The sequence below is a fragment of the Bombus pascuorum genome, chromosome 6 (genome assembly GCF_905332965.1).
Source record: "Bombus pascuorum chromosome 6, iyBomPasc1.1, whole genome shotgun sequence".
Lineage (NCBI taxonomy): Eukaryota > Metazoa > Arthropoda > Insecta > Hymenoptera > Apidae > Bombus > Bombus pascuorum.
The window spans coordinates 10,448,225-10,466,253 of NC_083493.1; the positions used below are offsets into that span (position 1 = coordinate 10,448,225).

General features: G+C 36.7%; 2 protein-coding genes across 2 annotated transcripts; one reads left to right on the forward strand and one right to left on the reverse strand.

Annotated features, from left to right (window-relative positions):
- Positions 1 to 41: 41 nt before the first annotated feature.
- Positions 42 to 16,883, forward strand: LOC132907825 (aquaporin AQPAe.a-like). The gene is made up of 8 exons (XM_060961241.1): positions 42 to 198; positions 262 to 437; positions 578 to 721; positions 1,153 to 1,386; positions 1,478 to 1,558; positions 1,861 to 6,535; positions 7,222 to 7,345; positions 8,022 to 16,883. Exons 1-6 carry the CDS (start codon positions 165 to 167, stop codon positions 2,077 to 2,079), a joined length of 888 nt encoding a protein of 295 aa, XP_060817224.1. The 5' UTR covers positions 42 to 164; the 3' UTR covers positions 2,080 to 6,535; positions 7,222 to 7,345; positions 8,022 to 16,883.
- Positions 6,581 to 14,589, reverse strand: LOC132907829 (protein lethal(2)essential for life-like). Its single transcript, XM_060961247.1, has 3 exons — positions 14,338 to 14,589; positions 8,312 to 8,533; positions 6,581 to 7,123 (listed from the first exon to the last, which is right to left on the reverse strand). The coding sequence occupies exons 1-3, from the start codon at positions 14,587 to 14,589 to the stop codon at positions 7,019 to 7,021; spliced, it is 579 nt and encodes a 192-aa protein (XP_060817230.1). The 3' UTR covers positions 6,581 to 7,018.
- Positions 16,884 to 18,029: the final 1,146 nt, after the last annotated feature.

Below are 18,029 nucleotides of genomic sequence, written 5' to 3' on the forward strand. Positions count from 1 at the left end.
CAACATATCGTTCACACTCTTCGATAAGACTCTCTTTTTTTACATTATTGCGGAGTATGATAGCCACCGATGATTAGTATTGTCGAACGGAATTCGAGTACTGATTGCGGTAAAAGCATCGTTACGGTAGCTGTTAGTTTAAGTTAAAGGCTCGGAGGGATACGATGGAGAACGACACCCGCAGCAAAGATTCTCAAAGTGAGTTTATCGAAATTAATCGGAACATGATGAAAGAATTCAACGTGTTCTGGTGTTTTTCAGGCTCAATGTGGTCTGTGCAAAAGGGTACGACCACGATGTTCATCGCTGAAGTGCTGGGCACTGCGATACTTCTGTTCATTGGTTGCATGGGTTCTTTAGGGACGATGGGACCGATATTGCCACCGCCATTGCAGACATCTATGGCGTTCGGTATGACTGTCAACCTTTTGATTATGGTAAGAATATTTTACATTTTGTAAAAAAAAAAAAAAAAAAAATCGAAGAAAGGAAAAATAAGTTAAGTGGCAGATTGTAATATTGTGATTACTTATTTAATTTATCACTGCGATTATAGAAAATCTAATTTTTATCATAGATGTTAGGACATATAAGCGGTGCGCATTTAAATCCTGCTGTCACCATAGGGGCAGTTATTCTTGGAATTAAAACCATTCCAACGGGTATTCTCTATGCAATAGCACAATTCATTGGAGCTACTATCGGATATGGATTACTCATGGTATGAATTTTTAGTTTTATTACTACTGTACGAACATAATTAACTAAAACGATGGATTTTTCTGTAATAATTTTGTATGATACGTGTAAATTTTAAACTTATACACGTATAAAACGTTTCACATAATTTTGAACTAATTTAAATCGCTATATACAGTAATTATACGCGACGTATGTCGAATTTTCACTTATGCATATATAAATAATTGTATTAATTGAACATATTACATAACACTTTGTATACGTATTACACGAGTCTAAAGCATTCTTTGTAAATTCTTATATGATTAGAAGATGAAAAATTATCTTTCTCGCACAAGTCTAACGTCAGACTTGAACGATAAACCGATACGTCATAGATATATCGCGATGATAAAAAACTTGTTAACTACTGTACTGAATGTTCGTTTAATTGTAATTTTAATGGAACAGACAATAACTCCGCCCGAGTTGTTCAATGATGGATATTCAAATTCGTCGGTGGGTCATTGTGTAACAGTCGTTCATCCTGGAATCAACACCACGCAAGCCATTTTAATCGAAATTCTTTGTACGTCGTTCATACTTTGCGCAGCGTGCGCTACTTGGGACCCAAGATGCGCTCATACAACAGATTCCACGGCGATCCGATTTGGCTTCTCTGTTGTTGGCATTTCACTCGCGGCGGTAAAAAGTTTCACAATTGAAAATATGACATTGTTTAGAAAACACAAGAAATTTATTCATTTATTCAATTTTGGAAAATATACTCTTTTAGAGTCCTTACACTGGTTGTAGTATGAATCCTGCGCGTACTTTCGGCCCAGCTTTTTGGAATGGGAACTGGACGAATCAATGGGTGAGCTGAATTTTATTACTAAATAATATGATTTATTTGATGCCTCTCCAAGATTTACACAAATCTTTCCAGCGTCATATTTTATATAATCTTACGATCTTAAACTTTAATCTTCATCGTACTCGATAAAAAACAAGTTTCCGCACTTTAGATTTTCCTTGTTAACGTTATCGATTCGGAGATGATACCTCGTAGGTTCAAGAAAAGAGCAGTGCAAATATTTGTTCACAGTGCGCTGATTAGATTATATCATAAGTAGCGATAATCGTTCTTTTTTCTTGCTTTCATAAAAATTCTTCTAGATTTACTGGTTCGGACCGACTGCAGGCGCTTTCCTTGGAACGTATACATATGTGTATCTGTTTGCGGAAAAAAAAGCGGACGTACAGGACTTACAATCTCATCTTAGGTATATAGAAATGAAATCGATTAAATCATCGTTGCAAGACATAAATTCCAAAGAAGGAAGAAATGTTAAGGAAGAAAATCTCGAATTAGTAAAGGGCGAGGAAGCTGCTTGATAACCGTTAAGGTACGATTATTCATTATCGACCGTTAGCAACAGTCTTCCATAATATCTAGAGTAGTTCAATGACGCCACCACGGGTGTCGCTGCACGTTAAAGTATGGCGTGCCCTGTATTGCCATCAACATATATTGCATTTATTTCGTATATATATATACAGTATTTATCTCGCCTTGTATTATTTCAACAAAATTGACATCACTTATACTATTTACTTATTATTTAACAGTATAAGTGTGATTTATAGATTAATTATTTTGTGGTTATGTAGCTGTAGGATGTATAATTATTTTTAACGATTTCTTTAATTCAAATTATTTAATATTCCCGGATGATACGAGAGTAACTTGTGCCAGTAGGGAAAATGATAAGTGTTTAAATGATGTAACAATTCTCAATATGTCTAATTTAAAAATTCACATATTTATGTACAAAAAATGTATTTAAGTTCAGTAAAAAATCGAAATGTGACGTAATTTCTTTTAAGTAGGTACATACAGTATTTAGAGTGTCAGAGTATCTTTCAAGTATTTTTGACTCGTACAGTTCATACAGTTTCTATTTAAAGCTATTCTATTTTCTCAAGGAGCTCAGTATTTTCCTCAATGATCTGCTTTAATGAACCAATATGATCAATGTATGTACACACGAGACAAATAACTACTTTAAGAACGTAGTCAGGTGACGACGTGGAAAGGTTTATTTCTGACATGAAAATTCTGCGCAGATTCATGTTCCACAAATACGTCGTCACAATTTGAATCAATAGGGCGGCTCTAGAATTTTAAGCTCCGATCACACTTGTGTTCTACGTCTTGGGGGTTAAATTACTTACTCTATAACAAAATATCTGCTTGCCAGTTGTGTATTTTATTTTCAATTCACAAAACGTTACCCGCCCTACTTAAATTCAATTGTTAAGTTTGCAGTATTTAAAGTCATAAAATTTCTTAGAAGTGGAAGCATCATTACTTTTTTATTTTTTATTAAAGTAAAATTGACGTGCAACGTCTCCCTGTATCCATTTTATCTATGTATAAAGAATATCGTGCCAGTCTAGACAAAAATGGAAACGTAATGGAAACAAATGTTTGTTTTTTTCCGAGTTGCGCTTTATTATGTACAAATCAATGCGTGAAACGAGGTGACAATCATTGGGTATAAACCTATTATTAGTTCTTCCACACAACTGCTGAATACTTTTTTTCATAAAATATACCATCAGAAGCACCACTAAATAACCACCAGTTATAGACCAATTATATGCAATTATTTCACCAGATTGAGGTGAACGAATCAAATATTTGAAGAGTTAATTTTTACTTTAAAGCTCTTTGACAATAAATTTTATCAACGACCTGTTTTTATGTGCATTGCCACCCTATATGTAAACGATATCGGATTTCTAACCGCAACATGTTGTAAAAACAAAGAGGAAACACAAAACAGGGAGATAGTTCTCAGGTTATAGTAGCCGCAGGAGAATATGTATTAATCGTATTTCGGTCTGACTGTGCGTATCTGCGTAAGCTATAATTAAGGAAACCTCCCACATATTTCGACATAGCTTTACGCGTAATATATTTCCAAACAGTTCATGAGAATTTTACTTTTCCGAGATCAGGGCTAATTGCGCGTTTAAACGTTGTTCTACTCGTTCAAAAGGAACGACCCAGGAATACGCCATTACAAGTACTCTGGTACATTTACTATATACATATAGATGGATGTTTCTCTCTTTTTCTATTTTTCCATATACACGCGTGCGCGTGACGCACACACACACACACATATGTGAGTTTTATTCTATATATATAGAATAAAACTCAACCGCTGCAACTATCGATTACCTGCTGCATCCATCCATGGAACGTTCTGGAGACCGAGACTGGAGCATTTGAAACACGTTGTTCCCGTTTTCAATTGATTCATTTCTTCTATTGTTAATAATATTATTTGTCTCCACGAAAATAAAATCCAAAATCTCAATGACAGAAACCAAATTTTTCTGTTTCTTGATAAGCACGATGTTATATAACAAAATTGAATCCCCATAATATTTTCAATCCTCATTATCATTGCTAATATCATGTATATGTGTAGTTGACGCGACGTTAAAACGTATTAAAAGGTGAACTCGGTCGATAAGAAGATGGCCGCTGTTGCATGCGACACGACGGTTGATAAAACAACGTATGAATGTTGTAATCAGCAAGGTGCACAAACACCACGATAGTCACAATGCATTAAACCATACGAAGATCAATGTCGTTAACTATATGCTAGTTTTTAAATATATCAGACGACTCAGAGGTTACACAGACAACGCTATTAAATTTATAGTATTTTATACGAGCATCGTTCGACTACATTATACACACATATACATGCGTATATGTATATGTCGAGTCGTTAAGCAGCTACGAAACCATATCATTTCAGAATGTTACGCATTCGTGCACTTGAGAGAGCAATGAAAACATTAGGAGACGCGCGGTCTGCATCCAGCTGTATACATATGTCGATAGACATATTCCAGTTCTGTTCTTGCCCCTCCCAGTTGTGTGTGAATTTATCGCGAACATCTGCTCAGTTTTATGCTTCCGCTTCTATGGCCAGGCTGCCTGGTAATTTTCCTTTCATCATTCAACCCTTAAAATTATTCCAGTTTTCATTATTGTATATTACATGTTTGAAAAGCTACACAAAAGATTTTATATCGTAGGGATCTTGACCACAATCCTTATTCCCATGAATAAACTTGCATCAGTTACGCGCCCTTCAAGCAAGATACTACGCATTAGGTCAGAAGACGAAAAATCGATAGAGCTACAGCTGTCACGTGAAGCCTGTATTGCGCAATAATACGCGCCCTTTGCATAAGCGTCGTTGGTTTTGGAAGGTCATTATGACACGTGATTGAGCAAATGTGATAAAATTAACACGTGATTAACGTGTCACGTTATTTTTTCTGCCATGATCAACCTCATTAACCTCAGAATGCTGACCTGTATCACGCTATACATATATGTAGCTCGTGTGTGTTTGCAAACATGATGCTATTTATTGCGTGACATGAGTCAGAGTTATGACCGTGTTTTCGAATTGTCTTAAAGTAACGGGCTTCTTTATCCTCTTTTTATCTACCTTTCTGTCCTACCGTATCGATGGAATTCGTTTCTAGCAAACATATGTTTCGAGATAACTACGCAGCTTCCATGACGAAATACGCCATGTAATCTGGCCGGGATTTTGCTTCATTAACTGACCATTGCTCTCCCCACCTTGAGAGCGACTTCATAGAACGAACTTCTAGAATTCACGCTCAATGGAGAAAATTGATACTTAATATTTTCTAGAAATGTGTGTTTTTCGAAAATTGATCATATAAGATCACTTGTTGTGGGCAGTTTCATTTCTGTACTGTGTCATAGTTTACTGTCCTTTTGATTAATGATTCAGTAGTAATTCTGATAAAGATATGCACCGAATTGTTCATTACCATCTATAGACTTATGTACTATAACGTCATCTCACTTATACTTGTAGAAGAAAAAAAATGCAATCTTATCTGGAGTTATTAAAGATAGCAGAAACAAGAAAAGCACTCATGTAAAGGTAAAATACTCGTTTTGCTTGTTGAATGCAAGCTAACATTGTAAGAGATCGAAAAATGTTTCCAAAGATTCAATGTTTGTATTGTTAAAATAATTAACGACAAACATGACGTGGCCTATAAGTTTCTGAAAAATCATGCGTAGTAAATAGCATCGTTAAAGACAACCTTAAACTGTCCTTGACTTCGGAAACTACGTAGTATTTCTAAGGAATAGCCCTTTCCCCTGACGTTACGACGAAAACAAATAGCCAAATAATACGAGGTTAGTCGTTCCTTGTTTCCATCACGCACATAATCCAACCGTTCGAAGTGTAAATATATAGGTATAGAAGAAGGAAATGTATGTTTGTGTGAGTGAGGTTATGGTGGGGACCAGGTGGGAGATTGTGCCAGAAATCTCGTCGTTGCCTCCCCGATCAATACTCGGATTTTGCTTGTTTTCTCCACAAAAATCAGTTAAATAGTGATAACTGTGTCATTGAATGATAGTTTATGGTGCGAGGAACACGATGATATGAGTGGCTGTTGAATAAATGATGGATTAAGTATAGAAATCATGAGTTGAAAGAAAATGCGCATTAGGTGCCGGGTGCCGGCGTAACTTCTCGAACATTCAGTACTGCGACGCCGCACGGCTATATAAGAGGGCCGGCCGGCCTGGCTCGGCGCATTCGTAAATAAACTTTCGTTCAGTTCGGACGCAGCGAACACCCGAAGACCCACCCAACCAGTGAACATACCTCTACTTCTTTTACGTGGTCCACGAGGCTGCTGACAACACGACGAGAAAATGTAGACGAGACGGATTCGGTGCGGAGCGCGACAGTTTACCGTGGGTATTCCTAGCTTTTAAGTGGTTTGGACTTTTTTTTTTAAATTGTAGTTTTGTGGTTTGGGTTTATTCAAAGCTTCCGCTTCTGCGATATTACTTTTGTTTCACAGTAGATACATTGAAATATATTGCTATGACAGTTTATTCTTTGACTTTAAATGAATTATTGAGTATTGAATTTATTAGATATGTAGAAGATACAGCAAAAGCAATAACGTTGAAGCTACTTTGATATTAGCAATTATTTAAGAAATATATGGTACACTTTGATGAATTATTCTTGATGAAAATTTTCTATGTCATTTTATAGCAAATTTAACCCAAGGGTTTTAACAGTTTATGTATATATATATATATATGTGTTTTTATACAATTTTTTCCGATTTATAATATTATATCAAATTCTATCGAATTATTTTATAAGAACTCTATATAATGCGTAAATGTAAAAAAAAAGATTATGTCAAAATACTTCGGTCGTGATTATTGTTTTTCTTCCGTAGTCGTTTCTATTTTGACCGGTTTACTCGCCGGTTCTCCTGTTTTCGTGATTTCAATGAATCGTTCAGTTCCGCTAGGTGTCTCTCCCTGAAAGAAAATGATAACATAAAAAACTAAGTCGTTATGTAGATCGTAAAAGCGATCACGAAACAAATGAACGAGGCTTTTTATATTTGTTTTTATAGTGAACCCTACGGGGTCGGTGCTTGAACAATCCGTACGCAACCATAATCTGGTCAGATTAGAGTTCGAAATTTCCTCACACATTTTGAACTATTTGAGAAGAGCACCTCGAGATACAGGCATTAGGTAAGCGGTCATTGAACCGACGTATTTCTATTGTTCTACAGTTTTAACGCTAATATAAGATCAGAAAATTAACATTAGGGCTCATAGTGTCGCTACTTAATTATGCAATTCGAAATATTATATTATTATTCAAAATAATACCATAAGCTATAAATCTATGTAAATTTGGAAATATTTCACATTTCAAAGAATTCTCTTTTGAACCATATTTCAAAAATTCTTTCGAATCAAAATTCTTGATATGTAGCGTCACTCTAGCCTGTTTAGTTACACATCAGTAATATAGATGTCGCCCTTAGCCTCTCTATGTCAAATACGTCTATAGTGTATTTTCACGATGTCTTCTCAATGCTGAGTGAATCATAAAGTACTCCCTGATCTTTTAATTGACATCTCGATGAGGAGCACTCGCTAGTTTCGGACTTTATCGATTTTAACTACTTCCAAGTTGACCTTTTTTATTATTACTACTACACATTCGATTATATGTATATATGCATATACATATATCTTTGACCAACTAATAATTATATACTATATCTTTTACAATTATACAGAAATTTTGCTCCTTGAGTTATTTATCGAGTTAAAGTCGATAAACATTGTTACGAATACTTTTACGAATGTGCCTCATCCACGTGAAAGTCTTTAATTCAACGTGACGTTCTTTTTATAGTTTAGAGCAGACTCGTAGTTTGAGGTCGAGAATAAATCGTCGGCACCATCTTGTCTAAACGAATACTCTACTACAAGGGCACACGGAACGTTGGAATTGAGAACAAAAAATAAGTATACAGAATCAAATAGAACGGGGAAAAGATACAAAAACAATAGAAAAACAAAACAAAAGAAGGCTAGGAAGAGAACGGATCATTTTCCTAAAGTGCTCTAGCTTTGCGAATCGAGAAGCGTCGGGCGAGTCCTTCGCTCGGATTCGCCACCGAGCTCTCCTCTTCGTCTCGTTACCTTTTTGGGTGCCGTGATAGTTAAAACACCATCCGAAGAAAGGCTTGAGGTAATATTGATCACATCGTGAGATGGAGGCAAGACGTATCTCCGTACGAAGTGTCTGCTGATAAATCCGTGCTCGTCTTGTCTCTCCTCGTGTTTGGCTTCAACAATAACGTTGTTACCGACCGTCTTCACCGTGATCTCCTCCGGTGAGAATTGTTGAACGTCCAATATTACCTGCGCAGATCAAAACGAAGTAGTTAAGACAGATCGAACGGGGCAAACTATCATTTTTTAGGAACACGATGTTGCATGTAGTAACCGATACAATGTATCAAAGAGGCCATAACAGAGATCCATACGACTACTGAAATATATTTCTACCATCCAATTCTTGATTACATACGTTTGTATTCCGTTAAATCTACCAAAAAAAAAAAGATGCAAATCATCTTTTATTGCGAAATTTAAGTATTCAGGCTTTTCACAACACCGATTATCGAAAGAGGCTCGCTCATTTAAATTACCGCCGCTTTAAGGCAGGCGAAGGCAGCCTTCGCCTGCTACCGAAATCTACATTTATAATTAATTTGTTAACCAGTCAGTCTGTATATCAAGGTAACAAGTTTTCTCCTTCGGAAGACCTTAGGTGTCTGTCTGTTGGATACACGAGAAATTTACAACTATTAGCTATTTAGCTACCAAACGCACAACCGTTTCTAAAGCCTTCTTTAATAACTCTAATAGTACTCGAGAGAGAAAAAAGTGTAACTCAGTGGAAGAAAAGAAGTACCTATCAAATAAAAGCCGTTCTTCCGGTTAACTCAAATTGTCCACGTAGTAACTTCTGGTTACGAAGGTCGCCGGAGTTTATAGAACATGAAGACACAGTAGGAAAGAAAAAATATGTAGGAGTTAATCCCAGCTTTTTCTACTTTCTACCCGTTGCAAAGTTTTTGCTTATTTTCCGTTCTCGTCCTGTATTTTTCATGTAACACCAGTGTTTTGTAATTTCCATTCTACGTGAATGTTACCGTTGAGAACGAGCAAACCGAGAAGATGTAGCTGATAAACACATCTATTTGGAACATCGTTTCCTCCCTCCCCCCTTTTTTTTTGTTCACTCGCAGGAAAGATGTGCGTGCAAAGTATACAAGTAGCAGGTGGAATCATTTTCTACTATTGAGCAAAAAGAGAGAAACAGAATCGTCACGTTTACACGCGTGTTTTGTACTTCGATCAACAATTTATCTCGTGGTTAGCAGCTTTACTTTGGAAACAAACATTAAAGAAAGAAAGCGAGGGTAAACGCATCAGTGTCAGCAGAGAAAAAGCGAACCGGTGTTCTTCGGGTGATCCCAGGACCCGAGGAGTAATTTTCAAAGTTAGAAAATAAGGAAAGGTCTTGTGCAGAATGATACGAAGAACCTTCACTTTCTTTCATACATTTCGGGTAAAGTAGCAAGAGACCGTCAAACAAATTTTAAATCTCCAGTGCTGCTGCATATTGAATATAGAGAAAGAGAGAGAGGGGAGGAAAGAGTGTGAGAGAGAGAGAGAGAGAGAGAGCGAGCGAGCAAGAGCGACACATTGTGCGCCTGCATTTCTGTACATATAGAATATTTCGTATTGAATCGTTTTCTATGGTCTTGTCGTTGATGATTCGAGAAGCATTTATTTTTATATAGAGATTATTATATATATAGCGAAACAAAAAAGAGATCCGAAAGTTTTAAGGGAAAGCCGTTTTTTAGTCCGAGAAGCGCCCCCATTTCAGGGGGGTGCTCCGACACACCTCACACTTTCTCGATTCTTTCTGTCGAAAAAAAAAAAAAAAAAAAAAAAGGAAGCAAAAAGAAGACTGATATGATATCCATGTAACGATCCGTTTTTTTTTCGGATTTCAATGACAAAGAAAAGTCGTCCTCTTTGAATATTTCAAGGTATTTGGTATCGTTTGTTGAAACGGAAACAAAATCCATTTGTGAGTGTAAAAATTAAAGAGAAAAAAAACAAAGAAATGAGAATGGCGAAAGCCGGTTAAACTGTGATTTTTGGAAGGAATTTCCGGCATAATAAAGCGTGTGTCTATCAGAAAATAGTCGCGTGTACGTTTCGGATTGTGTGTAAACAAAATTTCTTTTTCTACAAAATTGTGACAATTTTTCGCTATTCGAGTTTTTTTTGAAGAAAAATAATAGTTTTCGAGACCTGACTTCATCCTACCACAACATTTTTAAGCCCCCTCTTCCTTGAGGGAGGGGGTTCCTATATACACACATATATATATAAAAGGAGAAGGAACCAACAATTGAAATTGTAATAGCCCCGAAAAACGTTCCGAATCTTTATACCACTACACAGAGCTGTGAACCATTTGAAAAGAGAGGGTTGTAAGGCGAGGAGAGAAATCAATTTTTAGAATCCTTTATGTGTCAAACTTGAGATAGGGAATTATGCAGCAAAGAAAGAACATGCTGAGGGAAAGCAGCAGCAACAACAACAACAGCAACAACAGTAGTAGTAATAGTAGTAGTAGTGGCAGAAACAGAAATCGGTTTTCGGGCCTTCTGGTGTTCCAGTTCTTTCGTTCGATTCGTTGATTGTAATCCTTGAAGATTTGTGCCCCCTCCCCCCTTTTTATTTTTTTTTTGTTTCTTCTGTTATAATTACTTTTAATTCGATGATCGAATTGCTTCATTATAACAGTTCTGTGTTGAAACGTTGCGTTGATAGTATTATTTTTCAATCGTAGAGATATTTAATATTTTTGGTTAATATTTTTTTTCGTTTGGCTCCATTAATTCCTTTCCTTTATCTCTTTTGAGCTACACCATCTCCTTTAATTCTTTTTGTACTTCCCTCTACGAGTGCGCTAATTTCGTTCCCACTTCCTTCTTTCTTTACGTTCCACAATTAGATTTCTAGGTCTTGAAAAATAATATTCGATACATTAGAGATTTCTAAATACGAGGTTTCGTCCTTTTCATTTGATTTCTTATCTTCCTAAACACGCATATATATTTCCAACACGTTCTATACTTATTGGACGACACCTATGATACAAATTCATAAATGGCCGCAATATAAAAAGAAAAGGTTATCACTTTAGATTGTCTCAGCCTAAGTTAATCGACCGTTAAACCGCGAAATAGTGGAACAAATATTTCGCTCACTGTATTAAAGAAACTCCAATTGCACGATATTATGATAAAATAAAAGAGAAACAGTAAAAAAAGAGAGAGATGGGCCAGTAAATGTTTAGCCTGTTCTAATCCAGTGTATTCAAATTATTGAACATATTTAGCTTGTGGCGATATAATTACTTAAAGAAGCTTTCAAATAATCCCTTGATATCAAAGCGAGAGTTACTAAGTTACAACGGTTACTTAAGAAGGTCAAAACAAACGAAAACAATTTGTATTCGGTGTAAACCAGCTAAAACAATTAGAAGCAGAAAAAATCTACGAGAAAGGGAAGTGTCGAGTGTGTGTGATGTGCTTTAAACATTCTATGCTCGAGAGGTTACAAATATTCCAGGCGTTTTATCCAGATCGAAATATCAAATATACCGATACGTAGACAAAAATATACCTTTTTTTGATTTTCGAACTTACAAGCTTCGTAATATGAGTATATTATTGTGCAGAGATGAGAAATTTGATAGGCAAAGAAATGCGGGTCTGATTGGTGGCTATTGCCTCACTATTGCTTAAAATTTAACAGGGCCATCTCGTGTCATGCGTATTTTCGTAATTAGCTGAAATACTTATATGAAATATATGTTATATATTATACATTATACATACTATATACTATATATATAGTGTCTTTTTGAAATTCATTTTTAGAAGTTCGCTTACTTTTGATATTTTCTTTTGCTCGTTCCTCTTATCGAAAGCATCTTTTACTCTTGAAATATTGTCTTTGATCAATATTTTTCTTTATCCTTCGTTTCCTCGAGTTTTTCTTCGACTCGTAGCTATTTCGAAATCTAATTTAACGCTCAACGGTATTAGCAATAATTAATATTCCGAATACCAATCCGTTTCCACTGGCTGGACACATAATTAATCTTCTTCCAACTAATTTCTTACATACGATCTAAGACCAACGACGGCTATCCCATTACTTTTTGGCTCCGGCCAAAAGTTATGGGATAGCCGTTGACTGAATATATTCGTGGTGCTTACAATAACGCGTTCAAAGATAATCTCTGTGAATCTTTAAAATCCGGTCGAATATTAGCAATAAAAGATTATAACAGAGCGTTAAATTTCCAACGAATTTCAAGCACATTTATTTGGGTGTTACTAACAGAATTGCTTCAAGTCGTGTCGCATATATCGTATATATTTCAAAGATTCGAAGCGTCCGACTTATTTGAGGAATCACATTTTACACGTTTTTTGAAATTGCACGAACAAGCTTTAACCAGGTTTAAGGAACCAAATTGTCTCTTTTAGACAAGCTGTATAATATTAACTATCTTCCTTTTGACGTTTGATAAACGAAATCTAACAAAAGTTGCAGCTAATTTTCTAATCGGTTAAACAGAACACATCGTCTTCTCTCCTTTGTCTTCGTTCTAGACCTTGTTCGATCATTGTAACAAATTAACGCGACCCTAAAGACTCTCAATCCTTTCTTTGAACTCTCCTCTTCCATGGGATTCCACGTACGCGTGGGATCCTATTGAAGACGAGAGAAATCCCAAGTCCAGCCCCTTGCAGCAGTACTCTCCCATCCTGTGACGTACAATAACGATTTTGAAAGTTCTTGAAACGAGAAAACGTGTAGTGAGACGTAGATTCTAGAATTCACGTTGAGATATCACGATTAAATAGTCATGATGTCATATTATTAACCGTTCTAATGCAAAGTATAGTGGCGACTTGAGGCCGTCTTTCGCACATCGAAAGCAAATATCCCCGCAGAGTTCTACAGTAACGTTACACACAGTGAAACTATACGAGCAAAGTGTAAAATCGAAGCGTGTCACGCGCCCCTCCTCCAACGATTTCACGCTTAATAACATATATTTACGATCGACAACTTTTAGAGGCCATCAGACGAGTTACAAAGGAGCTGTAACGAATAACAAAAATTAGTAGCAACACTGGTATAAAGAAGAAATACATTCAACACATTAAACGTAAATCGCTTGCTTAGCCCTGAAATCGGCGTTTAATTAAAGGAAATTTGATAACGCACAGGTTCGTTTCTAGCAAGCATCACACATAGTACTTTGACAGAAATAGCAATAGGGTACATACACTGCTCAGATTATCTGAGAACATGTGCAAACTAAATTGTTCTAAATTGTACCAAATGGTTCAAAGGAAAAGGTCTCTAAATTCAAGTAAATCGAAATATTAATTCGAAACGATTTCTTAGCCGACGCAATAAATTCGTAAGATATAAACATCCATTATTAATCTATCGGTAATTTTTGATTTGATAATCCAGTGACACCTAATTAACTGTAGTCTTCCAAAGAGATCACATATGATCCATATCCATAGTTACCACTCGAACCAGAAGGGTAATCCTAGCTATACCTATTGTTTTTGACAATAGGTGTGGTTAGATACCATCGAGTGATAACTATGGATATGGCTTGCGATTCTCTATAATCCGATCAACACTACATCAACGATGGCCGAATCAATCAATCCATGAAATGATTCTTGAAAAGCTTCTCAAAGAATAAGAAAACGACAATACTAGAAACAACAATACCTTCCCACGTTCGACGATCAACAGCGAAAAATTAACGTCAAGAGAACCGAGCCTATGTTTCCACCTACATCATTGGATCTATTTCCCTAACCATACACGAAGATAGATCAAGTGAACCATACGCTTTGATCCTCCAGATCCAAAAAGAATCTTGCGATTCATTCGATGTAACCTGCATCATCCCTTGGGGCTTTGCAAGTCTAAGTTCAGTTTGCAGTAGAGTCACATCGCAGTTGTCGATTACGCGATTTACTCGTACAAACATCTGAAAAAGGTTGACGCATAAAATGGTCACAAACCTGGAAGTTATCCTTGCCGTCAATTTGGATCGTGCTCGATCCACTCGAGGGTTGACACGTCACATTCCTCCAGGGACGATAGTACCTATCGCGAAAGATCGAACGTACAGGTCTGTCGAGGCTGAGATCGGAGAACCGTGATAGGAGTTCGTCTCGATTTAATCCTCTGCCAAAGTGTTGGTCCATCAATCTGGACATGGGTCGATCTAAATCGTCCCACCAGTCACGGAATATCAATGGCACCACCGACATCTGAAACAGTAATGAACAATGAAGAAAATCAGTAATATCGGTCAGTTCTTGCTTTTCGATTTCAGGACGTAGTATAGATCGCGCAATGATGATATATACAGAAGAAAATAACAAAAAAGGAGGATACTCCGTTTTGACACGTGATTAAATATAATATTACAATTAAGCGTTTATAACGTGAGACAGAAATTTGACGGATTAAGAGTTAGGCTGTAAGCTGTTTTTAATTAAGAACATGCTAGGCAGATTCCTTTAAGCTTAAAAGAAAGAAAGCGCATAAACGTGTGTTAAATCGCACGTATATCGTTATTGTGTTACAATAAGGACCACGATCTACGTAGATTCATCTCGGGCAATGGCTGTAATTAATAACAGTCCTGACACCAGAACGAAAATCACTAAACCACGATACAATTCAAAGGAAAGGAACAGATTCTCTTTTATTGCGACTCTTCTAGTATTAACGCGAGGATGACCAATTTAGGAATCTTGTCGTAAAGTGAACAAATAACTAAGCATCACGAGAGCTGTTACTATTACCGCAGATTAGCGTAGAGTAAATGTCTCGATTTTTAATACAGCAAATTACAACAATGTTGTTCCATTATTGTTTACGCGTTTCCTCGAGCGCATTTTTATCGACGAATATATTAATTAGGGTCTTACTCAAACGCACAGCAGGTGATTTTTAGGAGGCTAATAAGTGTAGGAGTCGTAGCGATTCGTTCCGAATCTTTGTCGCACGGATAATTGGTAATTCGTAACTTTTCCATCGAAAAACGAATAGCTGCCAGCGTAAGCCGAACACTATTGTCTCTCGCCGTAATTAAAGAACGCACACATGACACAATCCAATACTCGCGTTAGCTAACTCAAAACTAATTCAAAACGAATTTAACCGAAACATATGTTTAGCATATTCTAAACGGAGACTTACATTCAATCAACAGTCAAGATAATGTGACATTTCTAATCGGAAATTTGAGAATCGAACATCTATAAAAATAGAAAAAGGAAGATAACTCTGGGAAGAATCGCACCGCGCATATAACATTAAGAAATTAATATTCGCGACATCAAATTGGCAAACATTTATGAATAGAGCGTAACAGAGTTTACGTGAATCGTCCACGAAATGAGAGTATCAAAATAATTTCTATTTAGAATTGGCAAAGAATTGTGTGACGAATTTTTGTTTTATGATATCAAAGACGCGGATGTGTTTCTTCGGTGCAGCCGAGTTATCGCCTATTAAGGAGTATCTAGAACTATCGTTTATAACGTCAGCGTGTTAGGAATGATAAAGAAGGAAAGTCTACTAAGACATTGCATTTGCATCGAATTATGCATAATGTAACTTATGCTATAGCTTTAGGTTACGTGTAAGAGCCTAGGTATATAGAAGGTAGATATGACATAAAAAACAAAAAAAAAAAAAAAAAACTACATCGAACACTGAACGCAGATTAACGCCCTATTTGTTTTTAGGAGTAGTCGAAACATAAGCGGCAGATATTGTATAAATATTGTGGCCAGTTGTACCCACGTTAAAATCTCGGCTGTAGTAAATATAAACCAGAGATGCATAAAGACCGAATAGCATTTTAATTGGAAAATCGTATGAAGAACGTACAATAATTATGTTCTTCGGCCGTCTATGTATTCCGGCAATTAAGAACATTTCCTAATTCCTACGATCAGAATACTAATCTCGAACACTAAAAGGAGATAATAACACACAGTGAAGAAAGGTAAAATATATAACATGTTAGGGAATATTGTAGGAGGAGAAACAGTTAACAATGTACAAGGAAGGAAAAGAAGGGAAAAGCGTCGTCTTTATTAAAAAGGCGTGACGTATGGTGTCGTAACCCAGAACTTAATAAAGAATGTACTTAACAATTAAATCATGCTTTTTGACGATTATATCTTAAAATGTAAGTTAGACCGCTAAGTTTCCAAATGCTACTACTGCTACTAAATTGAATCTACTTCTACTGACATTGACATAATACCAGCGTTTCTAAGATATCTAACGCTAATTGGATTAGGTGATGCCGATACTTCTAAAGGGTTAAGGGGACGTATACTAGACGTGTACTTAGTCCTTAAGTACGGTTAGCTTAGGATCCTTACTATTTTAGCTTACTATCTCATACGGTGAAGCGTCGTTGCGCGTTTTTTCTTTTCGTCCAACGAAAGTAAGAACACTGACCGATTTACACTCATAATGATGAAAGATGAAAAAAGAAACAAAAAAAAAAATATTTAAAAAATACAAAAAAAAGAACAAACGACCAGTAGAAGCAAACAGTATAAGCTTCCAAAACAATCAAGTACTACCCAAGCGACTTCTCTTTCTTTGGAACGTGAGAAATGTCAGAGACGTGGTTACAAACACATGACAAATGAACACACACCTTTGAATACCTTTTCCTTTTTTTCGCACGTAGAAGGAGAACTTAGAGCGAAGAAATACAACGCGGTTCAGAGATACGAGTATTGACTGTCTGATTCAGTCGCGGAAGCGCGAGCAGCTTAAATAGGCGCGTTCTCGGGGTGCGTTTCAGACGCCTACGGACAAGAGAGAAGGAGGAAGATGAGACCGAATTTTCGGATACTCCCACGATGTTCACGTGACGTTTACTGACTCTCGTCCAAAAATACCACCCGATGAACATATTTAAATGCCGAGGAGGGGCAGGATCTCCAAGATCCAAGATCGTGTAATCTAACCTCTGATTCACTGTTTTGAATAACTTTGGCACGCTGCATGTGTGGAACTCTTCTGTTTGTCTCCGTAATTTCAAGGAGATCTTAAAGGAAACCACTCTCTTTGACGATCCAAACATTCTTTTATTGCGTAGGTTTCCAAGTTTGGATATCCCTCCGGGGTGAGAATAGATTTGAACGGAAAGGGCACAATGTTGTCGTGTCCTGATGATTGTTCAATGTCAACCTTTGATGTTATATATCTCATGATTACTGCTGCAAATCGCTGTTCGCTTGTTCTCCAAACTTGTCGTTAGGAGTGCGATTCCAATCGTATATACCTGCTGGTGAGGAGTTCCATGTTTCTAACAATCAGAACGAATGTGTGCACGTGTCGATTAGAGAGAATACTCCACTCGACCGAATGCATTTCACGGGTAATGGGGGGGTACGGGGGAGATTGTTATTTTTCAGTTTCGTGTAATGCAGAGTATACGAGGTCGAACTCTGCGTTAGGGAAACACCCAAGTGTATTTTTCAACATATTTCGAGGGAATCGTTCGAGTGCGAATAATCGCTCGAGATCAGCTTGCATTCTTATCGCAGGTCGAGGCAATTCCGACACTCGTGAGACTAATCTCCTGGTGTGTGTGTATACCTCACTGTAATTCCCTCTCGACGTCGATGATGATTTCTATAAAGACCGTAATGTGAAAATTCTAAATGAG